The sequence below is a fragment of the Helicoverpa armigera genome, chromosome 20, assembly GCF_030705265.1.
Source record: "Helicoverpa armigera isolate CAAS_96S chromosome 20, ASM3070526v1, whole genome shotgun sequence".
Lineage (NCBI taxonomy): Eukaryota > Metazoa > Arthropoda > Insecta > Lepidoptera > Noctuidae > Helicoverpa > Helicoverpa armigera.
Genome location: NC_087139.1, coordinates 6,131,547 through 6,158,130, shown reverse-complemented (window position 1 = coordinate 6,158,130; position 26,584 = coordinate 6,131,547). Strand labels below are relative to the sequence as shown.

The following is a 26,584-nucleotide window of genomic DNA, read 5'->3' as shown; positions in this document are numbered from 1 at the left end:
ATCATAACATAACCTTAAACTTTGACGACTCGTCTTCGTGTTAATATTTATTTTCCGTTCGAATTTATTGTTTGCTTTTTGTGTGTTGTGTGTAATCATGGAAAATATCGTAAAACGTGAACGTTCCACGAATTTTAACAAAAGCGAAATAAGATTATTGACTGAATTGGTGGCAAAACACCGTACTATAATTGAAAATAAGCAGACAGACGCCGTAACCAATAAAGAAAAGGAAGCAGCGTGGATAAAAATCAGTTCATTATTTAATGCGGCTACGGGATTTACAGCGAGGAGTACCAAGAGCCTGAAGCTTAAATATGAAGGCATAAAAAAGGAAACCAAAAAAACATTGGCCAAACATCGGCAAGAGCTGTACAAAACTGGTGGCGGGCCCTCTTCAGCCCCAGAGGTTACAGATATACAGGAGAGGGTTATCGCGATATGTTCGAATATCAATGGGCTGGATGCTCGAAATGACAGCGACAAAATTCCAGGTATGAAGTCAAATATTTTAAAATATTTTTGTTGATGTTACCATGGGAATTGATATAGTGTTTATGAAAACAAAAGTAATAACGCACTACATTTATCTTTAGCATCTTTCTAAGCAGTTTGTGTATTGTTGTTTTTTTCAGAACCTTTAGAACTGGAAGAGACTGCTAAAGTTGACCGCTATCGTTGCCACTGCAATCATTAGAAAATAATTTAGTAATTGTACCATGTGATGACGATATTCCGTGTACTTTAGGTAAAATATCTAATTCAATAATAATAAATAACTTTAGAAAATAACTAAACATGTGCTGTAATTAATCTCTGGCTGCAGAATGGAAAAGAATAAATGTTTGATTTTTACTCATATCCTTGATAGATTTATGATCACATGATGGCCACTGATTTTTTTACAGAATGTTCAACCTATATATATTTATTTAATGTAAAATGAAAAACAAGGACCTGAATATATTTTTTTGTTTTAGATCAAGAAGAGTTTTGCCCATAACAGGATTTAAAGGAGAAAGTTAACAGTGAAATTGGAAATGGTATTTTAATTTATTGAAAAAAAAGTACATAGTATAATAGTGTAATAAAATATAATAGTAAATTAATTTGTTTTCAGACAAGGCCTTTGATGACTTTCAATCTATAGAGATACAGGATATGGAAGTGGATCAAACTGAAAAAGGTATGTCTTTATCAATTTTCCAGTTCATTTATTTACATTGTATAAAATAACATTAATTAAAACTTATCATTATTTTCAGAGAATAAGTGGTCTTCATGGAAGCCAAAGGCTTTAAAACTAAGATTAGTCCATACTTGAAAAGTAATCAAAAAATTACTAAAGTTGGAGTGACTGCAAAACTGGACCATTTAACTGAATCTCGCTTAGAGCTAGTGAAGCTCCAGAAGGAAATTGCCATAAAAGAGCATGAGTTTGTCAAACAGGCACACTTATTAAAAATGCAGAACCTGCATAATGATGAAAGAAGGAAGCAGGAAATGCATGAAGTACTATTAAGTAAGCTCCGTACTGGTGTAAATTATGGAACAAGTCCTTTAGAAATAATAAATAAAGATTTATAAAATGTTTTTTTTTCATTTACCTATTCAACAAAACAAGGATCTCTTTAGTCTTTGACCATTTTTATTGTAATGTGTGTGTTTAGTTCCAATAAATTAATTTTTTATCACTACAAACCCAGACTGTTAAATTCTAATAATCCTATTCAAAAGCAGTGAATACCTCACCACAAATTATTTGATTATAACAATATGATTACTGTAAAGTGGAGGTATAATAAAAGAACACATTGTAGTTATAAAATTGTGTTTATTAATATATCATTACTAGTTGATTAGACTTTCAAAATATTCTAACATAGAGTCCCTTGTACTATTGTGTTGGTGTCCTGGCTGGTCAGCAATGAGAGTTTCAAATTGTGGTTGTTGTGGTATGTGGACTTCAGGATCCACAGGTGGTTCGCTTTCATTTCTAATTCTTGCAAGATTATGTAAAATTGCTGTTGCTACAATAATGTCTTGAGCGAGAGGGATTCGGCACCGCATTCCTATACTTAACACAGGAAATCTCCTTTTCCAAACCCCGAAACATCTCTCAATTACATTTCGAGTACGAATATGAGACTCATTATATAGTCTTTCGGCTTCTGTTCGAGGATCACTTAACGGAGTTAGTAAATAATGATTTAAGAAATAACCACTGTCACCTAGGACCAGTCCATTCTGAAATCTATTAGTATCAAACTGAAACTTTGCTGCAGAGTTTGAGAATATCAAACTGTCATGTGTTGAACCTGGCCATCGTGTTACTATATCTTCAAATTTTAAGTCGCTAGTACACATAGCTTGCACATTCAATGAGAAGAAACCTTTTCGATTTCTGTAGTCTTCTGCAGTATTGCCACCTGGTGAAATTATCTTGATGTGAGTACAATCCAATGCCGCTATAACCCTCGGAAATCGGGCAATATTAAAAAATCCTTCCTGTACTAATAATATTTCTTCTCTGTTAGCTGGCAATGTAACAAATTCCTGGCGAAGAGAGGCAATTGCTTCAGTAACTTTTCTTATAATTTTGCTCGCAGTTGAGTTGTGTATTCCAGCAAAATCACCTATCGTAATGTAGAAACTACCACACGCATAGAACCGCAAAGTCAGAAGTAATTGTTGTAAAGCTGGAACAGAATTGTTTCTGAAAAATAAAAAAATAATATATAGGTATCTTTCAATGTTACCTAGATCGTAGTCAATATACAAAAATCTCGTTTTATTATTTATATAGAAAATAATTCTTACCTGTTTGTTACGTTGGCGATTTTACTTTCAATGAGGGTTAATAAAAATTGCACAGTACTTTTTTCGAGACGAAATCTCCTATGAAATTTCTTATCATCCCATAGAGACATATTATCAGGTCTCTCTCTAATAACTCTTTCTCTTCTCTCTGACTCTAAATAATTTAGCACTATATCATCTTCCTCGATTGTTTCGTCGTCGATAGAATCAAAAATATCCATTATTTTATAATTTAGGAAGCAAGAACACAAGTATAACCTACAAAAACGAACGCGCGTGATTGCAGAAATGACAAAATATCTGAGTTATCTGACCGTTAGCGCGCTACCTGGCCCGTAAAGGGCCAGATAAATTTATCGGCTGGATAGAGAGTTTACCTGACCGTTAGGGCCTATCTGTCAATTGAAAAATTGAGATTCTCGCTAACTGTGGAATAAACCTTATCTTTCCCTTTATCTGACCATTGAAAAATCGGCCCTAAAACGAACAAACTCCGGTTATACTTTCACGTTGCACAGTTTATGCACATTATCATCAGGAGCAGGCGGCTTTTGCAGCCTTTACAGCTGAAACAAGACAAAAATATATGTAAAAATAATTCCTACAAATTAAAAAAGAAGCCTTATTTTCTTAAGTGCATTTCGTCGTCTGAACGTAGATATTTATTTTAGTAATGCGTGAACATCACCAAATGAGTGGTGCCTGAAGCCTTGCTACATGAAAAAGTTGTAAGAGGTTCCTTACCTTCCCTCTCCTTTCTCCGTAACTTCTTGCGTCGACGGTCTATAGCCGCGAGCTCTGCCTTCACAGAGTGATATGCCTTGCGCAGATCTGCCAGCCGGGAAGTCAGCACGTTGATGCGCGTGTGACAGTCCCATGAAGGATCTGTTCAGAAACCACATAAATAATACTTGATTTAGTGTACGGTTCTTCAGTAAGTAAAAAAGCATCCATGAAATTGCATCTTTATTTTGATACCGGTATAATATAACCAGTTACCGGTCATTTTTTGGGACATAAGACTATGGGACCCATTAAATTTTCGACAGTTGAAAGGCTAAAGGCAGCGGACGGAATAATTATTTCACGGAAAAATTAATAATAATTTGACGCTCTTCACCTACTGTGTGGGAGGTAGAGGACGTCTGGTTATTTCACTTCAATAAAAATACTTAAAAGGACTTACCCAGCTCGACATAGAAGTTGTACTTGAGCGGCGGATGGTGATGCGAGTGGTGCGTGTGATGCGCGGGGTGCAGATGCGACGCGTCGTCCGTGTCGCGTCGCGTCCGTCGCGTGCGGTGCCGCGAGCCCGCCGCCGAGCTCTCCGACGCCTTGCGAGAACGCCCGCCCGCTAACATAACAATATACAAATTGTTTATGTTATTATGTGAATTTTACTCAAATGTTTTTTATTTATTTGTACAGAAATGCAGCAAATTAACTTAAAACTATCTCAACACAATGTTTACATGTGAATGATGAGAAAATATGCAGGTATAGTATAAACGTCTATGCGATTGTTTCACTCGTACACTGAGAACCTGTTCAGTTATATTAAGGTGCATCATTTTTGTTAGGACGTTGGTGAGGCAGACATTCAATATATTGTATAAAATTTATGTTTCCTCAGGACATAATTGGAGATGAACAGTCAATATATCGTAACAACTTGATAGTCAATTATAAAAGAATAACGAAGGTTTTGTCATACAGTACTTACCATGAGGTTTCTCGACGTCCATACCAGCAGCGTCGTTACCTCGGCCTTCGTGTTCATCCTCTTTGCGTTCCGAAGGACTGTCCCGTTCCGATATCCGACGCTCCCTGTATTATAAGGTCATCAAATATTAGTTTTATTATGCAACAAAAATGAATTCAAGCTGTATACAAAATATCTGTGGAGTGTGGACTGTAATGTGGGGAATTCGAATTTCTAAAACCCCAATTCCAAAATTGTTGTTATGTAAATAGAACTTTTATTCAAAGTAACTTAACTAAAGTAACTAACTAAAAGAGTTTTTTTACTGTATAGATTTTTTAAGAATAAAATTGTCTTCTACATTCATAATAGTAGTGTAAAAGGCTTTACCTATGCGGCGGTGACAGATCAAGACTGCTGTCCGGCGTTGTAGGCGGCGTGTTGTCGACGAGCGCTCGGCCGCGAGGCCACGCCTCCCGCGCCCCGCCCTCCGCAGCGCCCGCCCCGCCCCCGCCGCCACTCCCTCCCGCCCCGCCCTGACCGCCAGGGTTTGGAGCTCCTCCTGCTCCAGCGCGCCGCTCCTCTGCACAATACGTCATAAGGTAATGAAACTACGTGGTCACCAAATACGGAAGCAAATTGCTGTCTTATAAAATTGACATAACAAACATACAATATTATATAAAATCGTCAGGTTAATATAAGAACAGTATTTAACAATCAGTCTCAAGCCAATACATGCGGAATTCCAAGAGTTTCGTGTTGTTTCTTACGAAGGTACAAGGGACTCTCACAAGCAAAAGTCACGGATAGATATCGGATGCGATATCCATAATTCTTGATTGCTTTCGTCCTTTCGAAAGATTTCAAGAACGCAAAAGACATAAGAGTAATTAAAAAAAATTCAACCTGATCAAAGACCCGGAAGTGGGGCAAATTAAGATTCCAAGATTTTCTTACATAGTCAGAACAAGGCACAAGTGAACCTCATATACGCTTGTTAAAAATACCAGCTGCACTTGTGCTTCAATTGTTCAAAAAAACACATAAAACAGCTGCCCTTTTGCTTCAATTGTTCAAGAAAACACATAAAATTGCAATATGTAGGTACTAAAGTTAAAATACATATATTATGTTACCTTTGGTATGTTGATGCGGCGGCGCGGACGCGAAGGGCATGTGCAGGCGCTGGCGGGGCGGCGCGGGCTCGGCGTCTGGCGCCGGCGACCCGGGGATGGTCTCCTCGCACAGCAGCAGCGAGATGTTGCCGTCCTCGTCCCGCGCCTCCCGCGTCTCACGACCCTCCCGCCCTTCCCGCATTGATAGCGATTCCCGAGGTCCGCCTGCTACGACTACGCTTGCGCCTGTAAGGTTGTGGGAGTTAGGCAATATGAAATAAATAAAATCGTGTTTAAGTATGTAGAGGCTCTCGACACTAGCTTTACCGTCAAATGATAATTTCGGTTCTTGCTTGCTTTCAAATTAAGCAATAAGATGACGTGTGACTCTTTGCTGTGCATTCGTTTATCGAACGCTGGCAATAACTACATGATTTTAAGGCACAATAAAAAATTTGAAGAAATAACAGTAAGTAGTACTTCACTTACTATGCTTGCGCTCGTTCTTGCAGGCGTCTTCCAGCATGAGCAGCGACTCGCCCGCGCTCCACTCGCCCGGCGACTTGCCCGCGTGCAGCGCCCGCGCCCCCACCGTCAGCGCCGCCCCCACTGTGAGCCCCGCGCTCACCGCGCTCGCCCCCGCTGCTAGAGCACCCAGAGACCCCAGGGAAGGCGTCGGCGCCGACACTGGTGACCGGCCCCCGCTGCCCCACTCGTCCACCACCAGCTTGTCTATTATTAACCTGAACACAAATTATAATTATTTAATTAAATTTACGTACGCCGAAGAATCCTAATTTAAAAAATGTGAAAGTTTGTGAGAATGTATGGATGTATGTTTTTTATTCTGCAAAAAACGGCAGAAGCGATTTGGTTGAAATTTGGTATGCAGATAGCTGATACCCTGAATGAACAGATAGGCTTTTTATAAACACACCAAGCGGTAGGAATCGGGTAAGAAAATAGATAGTCAATTACATCTTGCGCGCTCTTATGACCTTACCTCCTATCGGAATCATCAGAATCACTGGAGTCGGTACGTTCGTCACTAGGGAAGGGCAGCGGTACGGTGGCTGCGACGGCGGCAGCAGACTGGTTGATCTGGCTGGACAGCTTCTGTATAGTGTCGCTCAGCACCTTGTTGTTCTTGCCGGGCACGCTCAGCGGCAGCTCCGCCACGCTCTTACGTCGCTCTAGAATGTTCAGCGGACTCTGCAACCGCGGCACCACGATCTCCTCCGGCTTAGCTTTCTTCACGTCGAGAATATCACGCTTCACATCCAACAAGTTTGAAGGTTCACCAAATATGGTATCTGTACTGTCTGGCGTCACCTTCTTTGCTACTTCAGCCTTCGCTAAAGGTTTGATTGGTTCTAATTTAACAGGTTTCGTCTCGGGGGATATGGGGGACAGTTTACTTTCCAATTTGATCGGCTTGATGGTATCTGTCTTAGGCGTGATGGGGCGGTCTTCCATTGGCGGAGGAGACATGGACAGCCTCTTAGCGCTACTGATGGCTTTGAGCAGTTTTTCTGCTATCTTAGGGCCTTCAGACTGTAGCAGGAACCCTGGTGGCGGCTCCGGGAGTACATCGATTCTAGCGGGACTGTCCGGTTCCGATTTGTCTTCCTCGGTGTCGATCAAAGGGCTCGAAGGAGGCTGCATCTTCAGAATTGCAGGGTCTACTGGCACAGGATCCAATTTCTTATCAATTTTAAGCTTGAGTGTATTTTCTTTATGTTCTAGAATGGGAATAGCAACCGAGAGAATTCTTAAGGGTTCTTCTTTGTTAGGCTTCTCAGGGGTTTCTGCTTTATGTTCTGAAGTAGTTGCCACTGTGACTGTGATGCTTGGCGGAGTAATTGTAGTGTTTGCAGTAGATTGTATATTCGCTTTTGCAGGTGGAGACTCAGGTTTCTTCTGAGGTGGCGGCGTTTTAGGCGGCTCGGGAATGTCCTCTTTAAGCGTTTCCTTCACTTCGACTATTTCTTTAACAATTAACTCTGGTTCTGGCTCTATTGGTTCGTCTTTTAGAGGAGTTGGAGGGCTCTTAACTTCTTCAACAACTGGTAATACTGGAGTCGGTGCTCTTACTTCCATTTTCATGGGTATGTCTTCTGGTTCATCATCAGAAGACTGTTCATCATCTGCTGGACTATCTGGAGAATCATCAATGAGTTCTCTCAGCTTAGACACCTTGCTCTTTTTAGAATATGTTTCTTGATTCTTGGCTGGAGTGAAACCTTCAAAAGTGGGTCCTGAACTACCGTCGCCTGGAAATGAGTCATCGTCTAGTGAGAACAGTCCATCCTTAGAGTCATCTTCAGGACTCTGGCGACCCGCGTCCCGACTTGCTACGAAATCTCTGAATGGCGACAAGGAAGGAGACCTTAGAGAAGACGGCCGCGGTCGCATCGGATCCTCTGAAATTTCCTCACTCAACGACTTGGACAAAGTAGACGTATATTTGCTTGGCGAAATATCGTCGAATATCCGATGTGTTCGCTTTTTCTTTTCATCATGTAGTTCCAGTTCGAAGGGCTCGGGTTCTTTGAACTCGTACACGTCTTCGGCTTGTTTGTCTTGTTGCATTGGTTCTGGGGGAGGGGCGTTTGACTGCGAAGGGGGGGTAGTATCTTTGTCGGTGCCCTCCTGTTTGACCGCGTCATCAGGCTCCTGTTTGACAGTATGAAGGCCTTTAAGCTCTGATCGTATCTCGTTGAGGTCGTAGTCGCGGCCCTGGTGCCCGCCGGCGTTGGGCCGCGTCTTCTTAGGAGGAGATACCGAAGTGGGCGTCGATACTGTTCGCACTGGCCTCTTGCGGGGCTTGCTTGAACTACTGCTGTCACTGGATTTTACATCTTTAGATCTTGAAGGAGCTGTGGAATAAATCACAAGTTGTATTAGTCTGTTTAGTAACATGGTATATTTAGTTATTAGTTGGGATATTTTACTTTTTGAGCTTGATTTATCGTCCGACTTCTTAGGCGGCCTCTTGACATCGTCATCGCTTTCTGAATCGCTGTCTGTATCTGATCGTGCTGATGACTCTGCAAGAAAAGTATAATATAAAATAAATAAACAAAAGTATATAAAATAAAATAAATAAAAAATAAATAAAAAAGGCCTTTGCCCAGCAGTGGGACAGCATAGGCTAATTAAAAAAAAAAAACAAAATTAAGAAAACTGCTACATTTGGAACAGATTACCTAACTTTGGCAATATGTGGATTTACTACAAAAATTATAAGTGCATACCTTCTGTCCTCTTGCTACGAACACGCCTACTCATGCCCGATCCCTGAAACAAAATAAATTTTAGTTTTATGAAGTTAACAATAATATTTATTCACATTTTATTTACATATAAATGACTAATGATTATGCAATTCAACTAAAGGTTATCTCTAGTCGACTAGAGTTTCATCTAGCTTTATAAGCTAGTATACTCATAAGATTACTATTAATAGGGGTTAAAGTATGAAATTGCCGATTTGTACTGAAAACCTAAATTGTATTTTTTTTTAATTTTTAACAAACTTATTTAATCAAAATAGTTGCCATTATTATCTATACATTGCGGTCATCTAATAAGAAGGTCATTTATGCCTTTACGATAGAACTCTGAGGATCTAGACTGCACAAACAGTGTGAAAGAATTTTGTTCTGCCTCCTGGGAAGAAACTTCTTGTGACGTAGATAATTGTCCAAATCACAAAAAAAATGGTCGTCCGTTAGAGCAAGGTCTGGCGAATATGGAGGAAGACGAATAGTTTCCAACTGCAGTTCCTGAAGAGTTAAAACGGTTTATTTTGCTGTATGAGGCCTCGCGTTGTCATGGAGCAATAGCGGTGAAGGTCGATTCATGAGTCGTGGCTGTTTTACTGCTAATTTTTTCAACATTATTCGGTGTTCGGCTGGGTATCTGGGTAGTTTGACTAGGATCGGCGTTCACCGTCTCTCTTAATTTCTCGTTAATCACCTGTCAGGCGGTCTTTCTCATGGCTCGTTCTTCAAGTCGAAGTTTCCACCACGAAAGCGTTTAATCCAAAATCGCACGGCGCGTTCTTTAGCAGACACCTCTTCAAATGCAGCATTGATATTGCGGGCTGTTTCTACCGTTCAAACCCGCGTCGGAACTCTTATTCAAAAATTACTCAAATTTTCGCAGTATCCATCTTTCTTGTTTAAGTTGAATAACAAAAACAATTGAACATCGATAATCAAATGTTTCACATTTTTTAAAAGAAGAACATCACAGAAACCACGTGAAAAAAGTTCCATTCGAAAACCTCAAACCATGAAGACTCTATGGCAATTCAAAAACCTACTAGAATAAAACGGCAATTTCATACTTTAACCCCTAATATTAAGACTTAATTTATTACCTTCTTATTCCTCTGCTCATGCTGTGTAACGTTAAGCGCGATCCGTTGCGGTTTGATCCACTCGTCATACCGCGTGTTCCAGCCGGTATAGTGTACTCGTAAGAGGTCGCCCGTCGCTGACTTGTCTATCACTTTAGCTTCGTATGTTACCTGAGAAAGAATGGTTATACTATAGTCTTTTCTTGGCCTGCTGGGACACAAGTTCAAAGCCAATATAAACTTCAGTTGTCTTAATAAAACTGTATAATAAGAAATTAGACATTCAATTTTCAAAGTAAACAATTGCTTTAAGTTTATGTTGTCGATGAATTTGGGCCTAGCTCTAGTAGAAGCTGATAGTTCTGGTTGTTCGCAGATAAATCGTAGTAGATATGTTAAACTATACCAAAAACTTGATAATAACGTTTTTATGAAATAAAATAAAAGAAAATGGAATTTCATAATATATAACCTGATTACCTGCAAAATTAAAAAAAAAAAACACAATTTTCTTGCCCATCCAAAATAAGAAAAATATGAAATTACGATTAAATTCCTGGGATAAATCGAAGCAGAATAAAAATAATTATAAACTAAAATAAAATAATAAATGTTGTTTGTTCGTACTTTTACCTTGGATTCGGACTGGGTGGGTCCGTAATACACTTTCAGCTTGTCGCCCACTTGAGCCTTCACGTTCGATACTCCAGATCGCGGTGTCGGTTCATTTGTTGATGGCCTGTGGAACAAATTATATTTTAGAAGAACATGTTGAAATATTTCCTTAGTTTAAAATATCAGGGCCCATAGTATTACAAGCTTCAGCCTGCCGTTTTATCAGAGTCCCGTGTGAACAACCTCGCACACCTGATATAGGCAACTTGCCCCAGTAAATGAGCTGTATAACACTGCATACCATTATAGATTTCCTTATGTACTACCTCAATGTATTCTACGCTTGTACTCACTTATATACTCCCCTACGTACTTCCTTATATACTACCCCCAAGTAATCTCTTTATATCGGGTGTGTCGTTCATAATCACATTAAATGAAATACGTTAATATACTGCTTATTATATGTCGATTAACACAAAGGAAAAATAAAAATACGTAAAAATAAAAAAATGAATTTTTCAAACAAAGTAAATAGAATAAAAATGTGCGAAAATTAGAACACCATATAAAAGTCAGTCATTACAAACAACTGAAACTCTCCCTTGAAAACTGACAGCTGTCAACTGATCAGAACATTCGATACTCCTAACTTTATCTCCGCTTTACACATGATGTTGTAAATTAGAAAAACGAGAATTGAGTCCTGTGGCTAAACCACTGAATGGATTAGGATATTTTTTTTACAATTCGCCATAGAATATCATAAAGTATATGTGATAAGATTTAATGTGATTGTGAACGACACACCCGATATACTTCCTAGTGGACTGCCCCTATGTAGTTCCATATATACTCCCCTGTTATCTCCCTTATGTACTTTAATGAATGAGGATGTATATTTTTCAGTCATAATGTATGGATATAATGAGGTCAACATTTTGTGAGGGCTGGATCCCACTGGTACTCACTCTGTGTTCTTCCTCTTGCGTGGTCGCTTGCTGCTGTTAGAAGCAATAGTATTGCCGCTACTCGCTGAGTTGGCGCTCTGGCTGCGGCGACTCTGCATTTTCTTTATAGGTCCACACCTACATACGTGAAACACATGAATATGTTTAAAAAAATACGGAAAGCCGAATTGAGAATGTTATACTTTTTGGGGAAGTCAGTAAAAAATCTTTAGAATGTGTAAGATTAATTGACAGTAAAGAAATTGTCACCATAGAAATGTACCTATTGTAAAGTAATATATATCCGTGACAGTCAATCTTATTGTACATTGATTCCAGTGAAAAATCAAGTAATTCTCATATTTTAAGTTTATAGTGAATCATAGATACATAGGTAATATTACACATAGATGTGCACTTACCTGGAAGCCCGTCCCGAGCTGTCGCTATCAGTTGACGCATGCGGCCGCCGAGACGCCCGTGATGTGCCCGCACTCATACCTTCACCTACAAATGAACGCACATGAATAATTTCCTTGAAATAAAAAAAAAAACTTTTCCAATAAAAAAGATGTAGAACCGATGGTAGAAAAAAAATTTTTTTTAGTTTTATTACAATTAAAAAATATATTGTGGTATATTATATGGTATTGGTAAATGGTAGGAACCATTTAACCACCTTTCGGCTTTTCATGTAGTTTTGTACGATACTGTATGTATAAGCAATATGTACTTACTCTTGGAAGACAGGGGGCGTCTCTTGGGCGTACGCTTGTCGTGTCCGTCGCTCCTAACAGGCGTGATAGTGCGGCCTTTAGACTGAGATCTAGGCTTCAACACCACTTTCTCTTTCTCCTCGCTCGTGCTGGTCGACGCTGAACTCTTGTCTTTTTCCTTATCCTTATCCTTCTCTTTCTCCTTTTCCTTTTCTTTCTCTTTCTCCTTCTCTCTTTCTCTTTCCTTCTCCTTTTCGCGTTCCTTCTCTTTTTCTTTTTCCTTCTCCTTTTCGCGTTCTTTTTCCCTTTCTTTTTCTTTCTCCACTCTGCTGAGACAAGATGCAAAATGTGATAAGTTAGCAAATCATTTCAGTTCTGAAATTTAAAATAATAAAGATTAGCTTTCAATAACATACTTAGGAGCAGTGACGATGAGTGGCTGGTTGTCGGCGCTATCCTCTCCGTCGCTGATGCGCGGCGCCTTCTCCTTCGATTTCTCTAACTTCTCCGGCTTCTCGTCTTTTTCACTCTTCTCGCTCTTGTCCGTCTCACTTTTGTCCGAATCCTTATCTTTGCCACGCTGTAAAAAATAACAGATAAGTAGTGTAAGTTTGGTATAGTGAAACTAGCTCTATAGTTTCTGTAAATGGCACATAGCTTGTTGATAATGATAGTTTTTCCTGTTGGGTAGGCTGGTGCCGTTGTGAGTGGGTTGATGACGTCACAGGCGGGTGGGCGTGGAGCAGCTGGACGCGGAGGAGGAGGCGGGCGGCTGGCGGGCGGTGTCGCGCCACTAGCGTCACGTGCGAGTACCTGTAGCGCGGAGTGCGCGGGCGGCGTGGGCGTGGAGCAGCTGGACGCGGAGGAGGCGGGCGGCTGGCGGGCGGTGTCGCGCCACTAGCGTCACGATGCGAGTACCTGTAGCGCGGGTGCGCGGGCGGCGTGGGCGTGGAGCAGCTGGACGCGGAGGAGGAGGCGGGCGGCTGGCGGGCGGTGTCGCGCCACTAGCGTCACGATGCGAGTACCTGTAGCGCGGGTGCGCGGGCGGCGTGGGCGTGGAGCAGCTGGACGCGGAGGAGGGGCGGCTGGCGGGCGGTGTCGCGCCACTAGCGTCACGATGCGAGTACCTGTAGCGCGGGTGCGCGGGCGGCGTGGGCGTGGAGCAGCTGGACGCGGAGGAGGAGGCGGGCGGCTGGCGGGCGGTGTCGCGCCACTAGCGTCACGATGCGAGTACCTGTAGCGCGGAGTGCGCGGGCGGCGTGGGCGTGGAGCAGCTGGACGCGGAGGAGGAGGCGGGCGGCTGGCGGGCGGTGTCGCGCCACTAGCGTCACGATGCGAGTACCTGTAGCGCGGAGTGCGCGGGCGGCGTGGGCGTGGAGCAGCTGGACGCGGAGGAGGAGGCGGGCGGCTGGCGGGCGGTGTCGCGCCACTAGCGTCACGTGCGAGTACCTGTAGCGCGGAGTGCGCGGGCGGCGTGGGCGTGGAGCAGCTGGACGCGGAGGAGGAGGAGGCGGGCGGCTGGCGGGCGGTGTCGCGCCACTAGCGTCACGATGCGAGTACCTGTAGCGCGGGTGCGCGGGCGGCGTGGGCGTGGAGCAGCTGGACGCGGAGGAGGAGGCGGGCGGCTGGCGGGCGGTGTCGCGCCACTGGCGTCACGATGAGTACCTGTAGCGCGGAGTGCGCGGGCGGCGTGGGCGTGGAGCAGCTGGACGCGGAGGCGGGCGGCTGGCGGGCGGTGTCGCGCCACTAGCGTCACGTGCGAGTACCTGTAGCGCGGGTGCGCGGGCGGCGTGGGCGTGGAGCAGCTGGACGCGGAGGAGGCGGGCGGCTGGCGGGCGGTGTCGCGCCACTAGCGTCACGTGCGAGTACCTGTAGCGCGGAGTGCGGGCGGCGTGGGCGTGGAGCAGCTGGACGCGGAGGAGGAGGCGGGCGGCTGGCGGGCGGTGTCGCGCCACTAGCGTCACGATGCGAGTACCTGTAGCGCGGGTGCGCGGGCGGCGTGGGCGTGGAGCAGCTGGACGCGGAGGAGGAGGCGGGCGGCTGGCGGGCGGTGTCGCGCCACTAGCGTCACGTGCGAGTACCTGTAGCGCGGAGTGCGCGGGCGGCGTGGGCGTGGAGCAGCTGGACGCGGAGGAGGAGGCGGGCGGCTGGCGGGCGGTGTCGCGCCACTAGCGTCACGATGCGAGTACCTGTAGCGCGGAGTGCGCGGGCGGCGTGGGCGTGGAGCAGCTGGACGCGGAGGAGGCGGGCGGCTGGCGGGCGGTGTCGCGCCACTAGCGTCACGATGCGAGTACCTGTAGCGCGGGTGCGCGGGCGGCGTGGGCGTGGAGCAGCTGGACGCGGAGGAGGAGGCGGGCGGCTGGCGGGCGGTGTCGCGCCACTGCGTCACGTGCGAGTACCTGTAGCGCGGAGCGCGGGCGGCGTGGGCGTGGAGCAGCTGGACGCGGAGGAGGAGGCGGGCGGCTGGCGGGCGGTGTCGCGCCACTGGCGTCACGATGCGAGTACCTGTAGCGCGGGTGCGCGGGCGGCGTGGGCGTGGAGCAGCTGGACGCGGAGGAGGAGGCGGGCGGCTGGCGGGCGGTGTCGCGCCACTGGCGTCACGTGCGAGTACCTGTAGCGCGGAGTGCGCGGGCGGCGTGGGCGTGGAGCAGCTGGACGCGGAGGAGGAGGCGGGCGGCTGGCGGGCGGTGTCGCGCCACTAGCGTCACGTGCGAGTACCTGTAGCGCGGGTGCGCGGGCGGCGTGGGCGTGGAGCAGCTGGACGCGGAGGAGGCGGGCGGCTGGCGGGCGGTGTCGCGCCACTAGCGTCACGATGCGAGTACCTGTAGCGCGGAGTGCGCGGGCGGCGTGGGCGTGGAGCAGCTGGACGCGGAGGAGGAGGGGCGGCTGGCGGGCGGTGTCGCGCCACTGGCGTCACGTGCGAGTACCTGTAGCGCGGAGTGCGCGGGCGGCGTGGGCGTGGAGCAGCTGGACGCGGAGGAGGAGGCGGGCGGCTGGCGGGCGGTGTCGCGCCACTGGCGTCACGTGCGAGTACCTGTAGCGCGGAGTGCGCGGGCGGCGTGGGCGTGGAGCAGCTGGACGCGGAGGAGGCGGGCGGCTGGCGGGCGGTGTCGCGCCACTAGCGTCACGTGCGAGTACCTGTAGCGCGGAGTGCGCGGGCGGCGTGGGCGTGGAGCAGCTGGACGCGGAGGAGGAGGCGGGCGGCTGGCGGGCGGTGTCGCGGCGTCACGTGCGAGTACCTGGCGCGGAGTGCGCGGGCGGCGTGGGCGTGGAGCAGCTGGACGCGGAGGAGGAGGCGGGCGGCTGGCGGGCGGTGTCGCGCCACTAGCGTCACGTGCGAGTACCTGTAGCGCGGGTGCGCGGGCGGCGTGGGCGTGGAGCAGCTGGACGCGGAGGAGGAGGCGGGCGGCTGGCGGGCGGTGTCGCGCCACTGCGTCACGTGCGAGTACCTGTAGCGCGGAGCGCGGGCGGCGTGGGCGTGGAGCAGCTGGACGCGGAGGAGGAGGCGGGCGGCTGGCGGGCGGTGTCGCGCCACTAGCGTCACGTGCGAGTACCTGTAGCGCGGGTGCGCGGGCGGCGTGGGCGTGGAGCAGCTGGACGCGGAGGAGGAGGCGGGCGGCTGGCGGGCGGTGTCGCGCCACTGGCGTCACGTGCGAGTACCTGTAGCGCGGGTGCGCGGGCGGCGTGGGCGTGGAGCAGCTGGACGCGGAGGAGGAGGCGGGCGGCTGGCGGGCGGTGTCGCGCCACTAGCGTCACGATGCGAGTACCTGTAGCGCGGAGTGCGCGGGCGGCGTGGGCGTGGAGCAGCTGGACGCGGAGGAGGCGGGCGGCTGGCGGGCGGTGTCGCGCCACTAGCGTCACGTGCGAGTACCTGTAGCGCGGGTGCGCGGGCGGCGTGGGCGTGGAGCAGCTGGACGCGGAGGAGGAGGCGGCTGGCGGGCGGTGTCGCGCCACTAGCGTCACGTGCGAGTACCTGTAGCGCGGAGTGCGCGGGCGGCGTGGGCGTGGAGCAGCTGGACGCGGAGGAGGAGGCGGGCGGCTGGCGGGCGGTGTCGCGCCACTAGCGTCACGTGCGAGTACCTGTAGCGCGGAGTGCGCGGGCGGCGTGGGCGTGGAGCAGCTGGACGCGGAGGAGGAGGCGGGCGGCTGGCGGTCGCGGTCGCGGATGAGGGAGCGGCCGGCGGGGGGGGTGCGGGCGCCGCGCGGGTGCGCCACTAGCGTCACGCCCAGCTTGCGGTAGAAGTCCTCGTAACTGTGCAGGAACCTGCCAAACACATTATACAGCTGAGCAAGACATTCAATAGCACCACAGTCGATATCACACTGAAGGCCTCTGGATAAGTACGCTTGCATAAAAATTATCATTGGCTCTTCATCTTTTGGAACAAAAAATTGTTTTCGTGATAAAAATATTGAAATACGTTCAATAGACTGTATTATAAAAATAATTTTATGACTTACTTCTTGTATGCTTGTTTACATAGGTTTGTGATGCTTGTTGTCACTGGGTGGAAACCCATCTTATCAGCTATGGTTTTCCATTGATTCTGATTTGTCACTCTGTTGTAGCCACCCAGCTTCTCCACAACCTAATACAAATAATTCAAAATAAAAATAAAACAGAGTTCATTTATTTTCTTTTTGACTTGTAATTTAATGTGACTTACTTTGAATAATCTGTACAAGTCAATATCCTTGTTGGCGATTGTGGGGTTCCTATTGAGAGGTGTCCCTCGCTCATCCATGAATTTGTACAATTGCGCCACGAAATGGTCCTTTTCTTCACGAGGCTCGTCATCCGAACTCTATGGACAAATTTAATAAGTGGAAGATAAAAATCAAGATCAGATGGTGTCTCGTCCTGCAATTGAATTGTTTTGATTATATTTCGATTTGTCAACCATCGGAAACCGAAAGCCGTAGACATAATTATGGACTGACGAAATATAAAACAAGAATATCCAGTGAAAGATTGCAAAAAAATTAGATTTAGACATTCTCTGTAGTAACAAACAAAAACTGTTTTATAATTTTAATTCAAAGTACAATGCGTACGTCTATGTATTTTTATCCAACTTACATCATCGGAAGTGTTCCTAGGCTCGTTGAAGAGCGCGTCTCTATCCCAGTGTGGCGGCAGCACGGCGTTGTTCAAGTACTGCAGCGCCGCCTCCACGCCCGCCCACTCCAGTGGGGCGCTGCCCTTGCGGAACTCGCGAGCTTCCTTCTTCGGGACTGTGTAACTGGGGGAAGGAGTAAAGACAAAACATTTTTTGATTGTTTATCGTAACTTAGAAGCTCTGAAACCACGGCTACGAAAACTAGTTTCATTAGTTCTTTATCAGTTCCACTATGTTCTTATTCAGAGCTCCGAAATTAATGAAAGAGCTTGAAAATTATTTCAGTATTTCACTGACAAGAAGTTATGTTCTATGTTGGATTTGGCTTCCAGTCTAACCGGATTCAGCTGGGTAAAGTGCTTTACAAGAAGTTAAAGTATCCCTGGGTAAAGTTGTGTGTATTTTATCTCAGTTTGGAAGAAATTGTATCGGGTCGCGGGTAAAACGGATAAGAAAAATAAAAGACATCCTTACTATCTGCCATCCTTGAAGGAGCGCACAAGATAATCCTCCTTGACTTTGATCTGCGCAGTGGGCGCGACCACGAGGGCGGGGAAGGCGGGCTGGTGGGGACGGCGCCGCTCCGCCCCGCCGCCCGCCTCCACCAGCACCACGCGCCCCACGTGCGGCTCCACGTCGGCCTTCACGCGGCGCCCAGAACCGGAGCCTTCGCTTTCATCCGACCTGTGATTAATTGTTTGAAAAATCATAGTTATAAGCTATTAAAAAATATTACTACATAAGTAAAAAAAATAGTACAATACGTAAGTATGAATGTATTTGTATTAGTTTGTAAGTATTGTTATGTATAATATGTGTATTTGTATTTTTATGGGCCCTAGTTGCCTGAAATAAAGGAATAAATGAATAAATAAGTAGTATGGCTTGGATGTATGAAGCTTCAGTAAAAAAACAAAACCTTTGCATTATGAGAAGCTTCTAGAAATTAATTTTGTCTGCCAGCAGTGCCTTAATTTTCAAAATTTAGCAAAGTGATGCTATTGAGAGGTTAGTCATTGCTTTTTGATAGGAATATGAACTAAAAAGTATTCTATGGCGTCGTCCTAATTGGGAGCGATCGAACGATGGCGCGATGCGTTTTTCATCTCACGATCTCACTTGCGAGGTTCAAATAGGACACTCTGATGGAATCTGTATGTATGAACTCATCGAACAACGAGAACGCATCGTGTCATCGCACAATCGCTGTCAATTAGGACGACGTCTTAGATGAAAAACGCATCGCGCCATCGTGCGATCGCTCCCAATTAGGACGACGCCTATGTAAATAAATATGGACATCTCAAGAATATTTAGTAAGTGTAAATGAACATACTGTGCTCTCCCACGCCTCCCCCTCCGGCCGGCTATCACAGGCGTAGAGAAGTGTTCCGGATGCGTGAGGGGTAACTGGTCCAAAGTCTCGCTTTCGTTGAAGTGCCGACCACTCTTCAGACACAATGCCGAACGTCGTAGCGTCGTTATGTCGCCGTCGTCAAATACTAGTCAAAAAGGAATTGAGATCAAAAAATGGCTAAACAGGATTTTTTTCATTTGAAAAGTGGCATGAATGGCGGTACTTCAGTCATTTGCTCATGTACATGAAAGACATCTACTTTCTTGTAGGGATATCTCATATGCATGGTATCCCAAGAAGAAATATTGTCAATAATCATAATTGTACCACTTCAAATGATGCTGAGTAATATTCTATGTATGCCTTTAGTTATATCTATCATAACAATCATGACACATTACAATCAACTATTATTTCTCATTATCAATTCCATATATTTTACAATCTGTGTTAAACATAGAGACTGTACATAGAAACATTGTACATAGAGTCTGTTGTTGGTTAATCTTACATTACAGAACTCCAGGCATTGAGACCAATCCTAGAGCTACAGCTTTTAATTCCTTCAATGACCTGAAGAGTATATAAAATGGAGTATCTATAAATAACTTTCCCAGCTACAAATAATACATACCAACAGTATACTGGCTACAGTCTTGTATCTTAGTGATGACGGCTTCCATTGGGTCCTTCTTAGGGTCCTGCTTCACCTCCACTATGTTCCCAACACGCAGGGTACCTTTGATCACATCATCATTCACTGTGATTGTACCACCACCTGCTTTTAATGTTACCTGCAACAAATAGATTTCAATGTTAGAGTAAAATTACAAGAAGAAGAATTAAGTTATCCCATGGTGTTGTATGGAACTAATAGATACTGAAAATGGGACTCCCATGAGTATATTAGAGATTTCAAAGTTTATGGAGGAGGAAGGAAATATGGATGTTAATGATGGAGAAAATCAGGACAACAAGAAGAATGATATGGTATTTTCTTACCTTGCACTTAATATTTCTTACAACTTTCTTTATCTTAGCTTCACAGAATGCACCTTTATACTTTGCACTAACATCTGTACCCACTGGCAAGAACGGTGGGTCGTCACCCTGCTGACAAAGGAAAACTCATGTTGAGAAACTTATCAATATTGATTAATTGTATATTACAACATGATTTTATTGATATAACTTACCATTTTATATGATGCCTGTTTTGTGTGATGTCTGCCAATTCTGAAATAAACCAAATCAAATTAAACACGAAATAAAAACAACCTGAATACTATAATAAAAAAAGCAATAGGGTACTGGCGGTAAATAGTAATCAATGGCAATAAGTGGAACACTATAGATTTATACAAATTAAGAATTAATTAAACATCAATTTTTACTACATACGACTTAACTTGCTGTGTTTCTATCCTTAATACGGCAGAAATACTAGATTGTTTGAAAAATTCCAATATAAATTGCGATTTTAACAACATATCAATACGCAATGACAACAAGCGTTGGTTGGGCGCAAAATGAAAGTAGATTTCGTGGCAAATTCTATAATTCAGGCATGAATTTAGATGCAAAATACTAAGTTTATGTAAACTACTTACCGTAAATATTTTAAAACAACATTTAAATGTCACATTAGTAAAATATCTTAAATATTTAGTAGAAATGCACTTGCATCTCAACGTCCATTTTTCACCCTCCGTGTTTTAGTTACTTACTGTCACACTGTCACTCACGTTGATGACAAGTAATTTTAGTATTGCCAGTTTGTCTGAATGTAACCCAACCTTCTCTTGTCCGTTTATGTCATGGTTTTGGTTTTGTCACGTTTGCTGGCCTTTGACTATGGCAGTATAAAATCTCTGTTTATTTTCACATAACCTGTGGCAATAGGAATGACACAAATGAACATTGAACACGTCAAACAAAAATAGTTTTGTGTTTTACGAAGATACGAAATGATGTTTTGAAAATGTATTTATTGACAGCCTTACGATTTTGGAGTGCGTAGAAATTTCACTGGTTAATTCGTATGAAAATTTTAGTGCATCGGCGAATCGCAAAAGTACCAAAATGAAGGCTTTACTAGCAACTGTGATCAGTCTTGGACTTACGACTGTGGTTATCGGCAATGCCTACTACCAGAAGAAACAGTTTTATCCTTCGATAGTTTATCTAACAAATTCCAATCCCAGCATGGCTGTAAGTTAAATATATAATCTTCATTTCACATAGTAAATAGCAGCCCAAAATTCCACGGAATATAGGCGCACCGCCATTGTATTGTTTTAACAATATTTTGTATTTCAATATTATGTAAAATCTTATTGGAATTGCAAGATGTGTTTGTAGTGAATTATTGTTTCATCATCATCATCCTCCTGCCCTTATCCCAATTTTATTTGGGGTCGGCGCAGCATGTTTTCTTCTTCCATACGCTTCTTCTTAGTGAATTATTGTTTATAAATGATCAATCTTGTGCTTGCAGGTAATGTATTTGCAAGCTTTTATACTGGTTTTACTAGTGGGTAAACTATTGAGGAAGATATTCTTTGGGCAGCTTCGTCCAGCAGAATTTGAGGTAAATGGCCCATATATTTGTAATCTGTTTCCTATGTAGGAATATAATAAGAAGGAAAAGTCATAGAATACATTGTTTTATTTCAGCATTTGATTGAGAGATCCTGGTATGCTATAACTGAAACATGTTTAGCATTCACTGTGTTCAGAGATGATTTCAATCCAAAATTTATTGCGCTGTTCACCCTTCTGCTGTTTCTCAAAGCATTCCACTGGCTTGCTGAAGACAGAGTTGACTATGTAAGTAATGCTTTTCTATTTATAATATGAGACAAAGAAACTATTTATAGTAGGCAATTAGTAAGGTTTAATTATCATATGGCCCTTGCTTAATGCCAGAAACATTATGAAGTATTTTAATTTTTTGTGGTTTTATAAAAACTTCTTAAACATAACATACCTAATAATATTGTAATAAACAATACCATATTGTTGATAGTTGGCTTGAATAAAAAAACTATATTTGTACCATAAAGGCACAAACTCAATGACCTCAGCTTGATAAATAAAAAGTTGTTTTTCAACATTGGTGTTTATGTTGTAAGTAGTTTTGTAGATTAACAAGATAATGTTGCCACTGATAAACAAAGCTGAGGAATTTATATTATGAGTTACTTGCAGAATATTCATACAAACAGTGCAATGTTTTAGCCTAAATAGAGCATAATCTATTAAACTACATAGACAAAAATATTTTTTTCTTTCTAAAAATGAGTTTTAATGGTAAATTCATATTGTCTTTATCCAGATGGAGAGGAGTCCTGTAATAGGATTGTTGTTCCATGTGAGGATATTGACATTGCTGATGCTGTTGGCTCATGCAGACTTCTACTTCATCCACCATGCGTACCAGTTCACAGCCTCAAAGGGCCCCTCGGTACAACTGGTGTTCGGCTTTGAGTACAGCATTTTAATAATAATGATAGTCAATATATTGATCAAGGTGAGTCTTTTTCCTTATACAAATTTTATGCGCTTCTTTTTTTAAAAGCAAATACATATACAAGTAATTTAAAAGTGGTATGTGCTTAATTTTACATACCTATCCATTCAGTAGGCTTAAAAGGAAAACTTGTGTTCTTAAATTCTTATTGGATTATTTCCATTGGTACAAAGTATTAGTTACAGCCTATTTATCGTCCCACTGCTGGGCTCAGGCCTCCTCTCACACGGAGAAGGATTGAGCATTAATCACCACGCTTGCTCAATGCGGGTTGGTGATTTCAGACTATATAATCCAGGTTTCCTCAAGATGTTTTCCTTCACCTTTTTATCAGCCATTGGTGTCTAAGATATACTTAGAAAGTACATACAAACTTAGAAAAGTTGCATTGGTACTTGCCTGACCTGGATTCGAACCCGCGCCCCCATACTCGAGAGGTTGGTTCTTTGCCCACTAGGCCATAACTTAATTTCATGAGCATTAAATATTTACTGCATAACTTTCGCTGCCTCTTTAATTACATTTATCTAATCACACACACTAGTAATGATGATTATGTCCCCAGTATGTGCTCCATGCAATTGACTCACGCTGGGAAGCCCCCTGGGAGAGCAAAGCTGCGGTCCTACTGTACACGGAACTGGCCATCAACTTCCTCAAAGTATTGCTATACATTGGCTTTGTGGCGGTCATGGTCAGGATCTACACCCTACCACTCTTTGCATTCCGACCCATGTATGAGACTATGAGGTGAGGAAACATGTCTTGTAAACAACTCAGTTAGTAAATGGTAAATTAAAAAGTCCTTGTGGACATTTAGAAACACTGCTACAGGCAAATAAGGCTTAAAGTGTGGCTTACTCATTTAAGTATGTCATTAGCATAAACTTAAATGCTGCTATAAAATACAAAGTTAATGATATAATGATTATAAACAATTAAATTTCGAATAATTAAACACGATTCTGGCTCAAAATTGGATTTGTATTCCTTAAGTATTATTTTCATAACAAAAATTATTTCTTAAGTCGCTAAGAAATCTTGTGTTCAGTCAGTTATAATTACTGACTTACGTGTTTATACGGCTTCATTATCATAATTCTCAGCTTGTCCCATTAGTGTGAACATGAACAATGCCTAGCTCACAGGTCAGCTTAGGGTGAGGTGTTATTATGTTATTACCGTTGTCTATGATTGCAGGAGCTTCAAGAAGGCGTACAATGACGTGGTACTATCTAGACGGGCTATTCGGAATATGAACACTCTGTATCCGGACGCGACACCCGCAGAACTTGCCGCCGCTGACAACGAGTGCATCATTTGTCGTGAAGAAATGCATACCGGTTTGTACAACCTCTTTAATATGACTTTAATTAGTTTTGTGTTTTTCTGTTGATTTACTATTTGGTTGGTAGCTGATTTTAAAACGATTGCAATGTTTAATAATATTGAATCGGGAAAAATTAAACATATGCTCAGCTAAAGACATGGGAAAAGGATGAGTCATGCAATAACAGCTGTGTAATTGGCTGCACTGTCTATTTTATTGTTTTAACCGATACAACCCTGCTATTCGCAGACCCTTTCGATCATAATAATCGATTCATTTCCGATGATTATGTTCTAACTAAGGCATACCCTGAGATTACGAAATTGTCTTTGTAATGTAGATAAAAGTTAGCGATAAAGTTAAACGTGACTTTGTAACGTTTACGGAAGATTACACAATAATCTTGTAAAACATCGATTCTTCACGAGTTATTTAAAAAATATATAAACTTTCGCATATTGTTCTTGTAATAGTTATTACAGAATTCTTAAGATTCGTGTTGATAAAGTACAAGGCCAGTGAAACCTTAAACGCGTGTGGTTAAATTAAGACTTAATAACAATTGAACTCATACGCGCGGGGTCTGTTGACCTCGTACACCAGGCTACAGAATATATGACGTGTGGCTATTTACTCGAAATTTCATTATTACACTTTCTTGTAAATATTTAATTATCAGGGTGTAATTACATATTAGTGGGCGACTGTTGACAGCGTGAACTATTTATTTTATTTCGATCGGTATTCCAAGCAATAGCAACAAGTTGTTTTTGTAAATTAGGTAGGTGCTTGCACGCAATCATCTTTCACTTATTAGGTATTGGTTTATCTTAATCAAAAATATGAAAATTAGGTTGACTGTCTACGTGGACAATTATGTAAAGTGTAGAAGGTACTTAACTAAACATAAATAAACTTGTGACAGGAGCCAAGAAGTTACCGTGCAACCACATATTCCACGCCGCTTGCCTCCGGCTGTGGTTCCAGCGGCAGCAGACGTGTCCTACGTGCCGACTGAACGTGCTGCGAGCGCCGGCGCCCGAGGCGGGCGGAGCGGCGGGCCCCGCGCCGGCGCCCGCGCACCCCGGCCTGGCGCCGCACGTGCCGCACGTGGCGCCCACGCCGCCGCCGCCCGGCCCTGTGCCACCGCCCTTCCCTAATATGCCGCCCCCACCACGTAAGTACACGCAGTTCTTTTTGTTTTTCGGTCTCTTAGAACAGGAATTTGGTTAGTCAGGGATAGTCATCCAAATCGACGCACACAATTTTGTGAGAGATTAGTTTGCCACACTGACTGAATTAATGGAATGACAAAAATTGTAAGGCAATTGAAACTACATGACACTCATATGCTCTATATGTACAAGTGACATTTTAAAATTCGATTGGATATTTTTTAAATTCTGATTAATTTAAAAATCGAACCCAGGCACTCAGAAAACCTCAAAATTGCTGGTAATTTAATAAATTTCATACAATGCAACAGTATTTCCATAATATTGTTTTTGTTTTAGCCATGATGGCGTGGGGAATGCCACCGCCGCCGCCGCCCCGACCCGCGTCCCTCGCCAACCTGACCACCGCTGAACTGCAACGCATGGAGGGCAATGAGCGCAGGAACATTGAGGCTCGACTACAGGTAAATAAACTTTACAAGGAGATAATAATATGTACAAAAAATTGTGCTACAATGAATTAATCGATTTTTTTTTGTCATAACTTTATGGTTTCGTAAGCATCACCGTATCACCTTTCGTAATGAAAACACTAATGAGAAAAGTTTTAACGAAAACAAGATAGTAATAGGTAGACTATAGACTGCTTGTGTATTAAATATGTTTTGACTATACCTCACAATATTTTCTATCTTTTTTCAGTTACTCCGAGAGATTCAAGCTATGCTGGACGCATCTGTGCTGCTGATGCAGCAATACTCGACAGTTGTAGCCAACTTGCCGCAGAACAACGCCACCGTGTCTACTCAAACGGAAACGTAAGAGTTCTCATTACATTACCAGGATAATGATTAAGTAATCTCCTTTTTTTAAATATGTTAAAAAAGGAGTTTTGCAATTTGGAACCTCTAAACCTCTTTTGTATAACATGCCATGGGTATTTTGTTTACAATATTTTTTTTTTATAGGAGAATAGAAGAGTTGAACAAGGAGTCCCAAGAGCCGACGTCTCAAGTGAAGACTGAACCCGACGTAGTACCAACGACCTCAAGCTACAAGCAACCGTCGCCCATCCCCTCTACCAGCAAAACTATCGTCACGGACGACCTGAGTCCCATGCAACCTGACACCACTACCCCTGTAGACACTAATAGGTAAACACATTGCATTAATCCTCGAGTTAGTCATGCAGAGAAAGAGAGTCCCGAGTGGTGCGCCGAGATAAATACTCCCTCCAACATCAAAAGATGGTTCTTTATTAACGCGTTGTATCCCCGCCGGTGCGCAGATATACACAATTGAGTTCCTATTGATCCATAATTAGCGCAATACAAGCGGCTAATACATATTTTCTAATAAATAGCCTCTCCACAATAAAATAAATTTTCAATTTAAACAAATAAAACCGGCGATAAGCATGTTCTATCAAACCCACAAACTCTAGCTTTACGATATTAACATAACCTACTTTTGCCAGGTACTATAGATAGTTGAGTCATTATCCAATTTGTGTATGAATAATTTTCTTGTTGCCAACGACAATTTTTGAATTGAGAGCGCGTTCCCACTACGCTACTATTACTCGTGACGATAAAATATTATAGTAGGACAATTTTTTATGCAAGCAAGCACAGTCAACAAAGACAATTAAACAGAGATCTTAATCTTTATTGCAGAGACAAGACTGATGTGGATGCAGCCGACGAGCTGAGAAGACGTCGATTGCAGAAGTTCGCGATGGATAAATGAGCTTGTTTATATATTTTTGTTTCAATTTCCTGAT

At 43.7% G+C, this 26,584-nt stretch overlaps 3 protein-coding genes across 6 annotated transcripts; 1 reads left to right on the top strand and 2 right to left on the bottom strand.

Annotated features, from left to right (window-relative positions):
* Nucleotides 1-1,814: 1,814 nt before the first annotated feature.
* Nucleotides 1,815-3,279, bottom strand: LOC135118270 (putative nuclease HARBI1). Its single transcript, XM_064039662.1, has 2 exons — nt 2,821-3,279; nt 1,815-2,716 (listed from the first exon to the last, which is right to left on the bottom strand). Exons 1-2 carry the CDS (start codon nt 3,039-3,041, stop codon nt 1,852-1,854), a joined length of 1,086 nt encoding a protein of 361 aa, XP_063895732.1. The 5' UTR covers nt 3,042-3,279; the 3' UTR covers nt 1,815-1,851.
* An 18-nt stretch (nt 3,280-3,297) lies between these two features.
* On the bottom strand, nt 3,298-20,532 carry Htk (hat-trick). 4 transcript variants are annotated; one of them, XM_064039658.1, is made up of 26 exons: nt 20,375-20,532; nt 19,961-20,000; nt 19,767-19,877; nt 19,399-19,558; nt 18,744-18,909; nt 17,882-18,091; nt 17,368-17,530; nt 16,955-17,092; nt 16,749-16,876; nt 16,368-16,551; nt 12,704-12,867; nt 12,309-12,616; nt 11,994-12,078; nt 11,593-11,709; nt 10,634-10,745; nt 10,028-10,177; nt 8,898-8,940; nt 8,595-8,690; nt 6,644-8,519; nt 6,130-6,383; nt 5,662-5,886; nt 4,913-5,105; nt 4,544-4,647; nt 4,007-4,174; nt 3,565-3,705; nt 3,298-3,386 (listed from the first exon to the last, which is right to left on the bottom strand). In XM_064039658.1, exons 2-26 carry the CDS (start codon nt 19,961-19,963, stop codon nt 3,355-3,357), a joined length of 5,331 nt encoding a protein of 1,776 aa, XP_063895728.1. In that variant the 5' UTR covers nt 19,964-20,000; nt 20,375-20,532; the 3' UTR covers nt 3,298-3,354. The 4 variants fall into 4 exon arrangements, with proteins under 4 accessions (XP_063895728.1, XP_063895730.1, XP_063895729.1 ...); XM_064039660.1 differs by having other exon boundaries at nt 3,345-3,386; nt 10,640-10,745; XM_064039659.1 differs by having other exon boundaries at nt 3,345-3,386; nt 12,309-12,613.
* A 116-nt stretch (nt 20,533-20,648) lies between these two features.
* On the top strand, nt 20,649-26,561 carry LOC110373483 (E3 ubiquitin-protein ligase synoviolin). Its single transcript, XM_049848635.2, has 11 exons — nt 20,649-20,975; nt 21,262-21,354; nt 21,441-21,593; nt 22,102-22,296; nt 22,862-23,046; nt 23,497-23,639; nt 24,552-24,803; nt 25,141-25,265; nt 25,504-25,619; nt 25,770-25,955; nt 26,478-26,561. The coding sequence occupies exons 1-11, from the start codon at nt 20,847-20,849 to the stop codon at nt 26,548-26,550; spliced, it is 1,650 nt and encodes a 549-aa protein (XP_049704592.2). The 5' UTR covers nt 20,649-20,846; the 3' UTR covers nt 26,551-26,561.
* Nucleotides 26,562-26,584: the final 23 nt, after the last annotated feature.

Coding starts and splice junctions, on each gene's coding strand:
- LOC135118270 (XM_064039662.1), bottom strand. CDS start 3,041: ATGGATATTTTTGATTCTATCGACGACGAAACAATCGAGGAAGATGAT. Junction 2,717..2,820: donor ATCGCCAACGTAACAAACAG/GTAAGAATTATT, acceptor TTTATTTTTCAG/AAACAATTCTGTTCCAGCTT.
- Htk (XM_064039658.1), bottom strand. Junction 8,520..8,594: donor CGATAAATCAAGCTCAAAAA/GTAAAATATCCC, acceptor TTTATTCCACAG/CTCCTTCAAGATCTAAAGAT. Junction 6,384..6,643: donor TCTGATGATTCCGATAGGAG/GTAAGGTCATAA, acceptor ATTTGTGTTCAG/GTTAATAATAGACAAGCTGG.
- LOC110373483 (XM_049848635.2), top strand. CDS start 20,847: ATGAAGGCTTTACTAGCAACTGTGATCAGTCTTGGACTTACGACTGTG. Junction 22,297..22,861: donor TAGTCAATATATTGATCAAG/GTGAGTCTTTTT, acceptor TTATGTCCCCAG/TATGTGCTCCATGCAATTGA. Junction 23,047..23,496: donor CCCATGTATGAGACTATGAG/GTGAGGAAACAT, acceptor CTATGATTGCAG/GAGCTTCAAGAAGGCGTACA.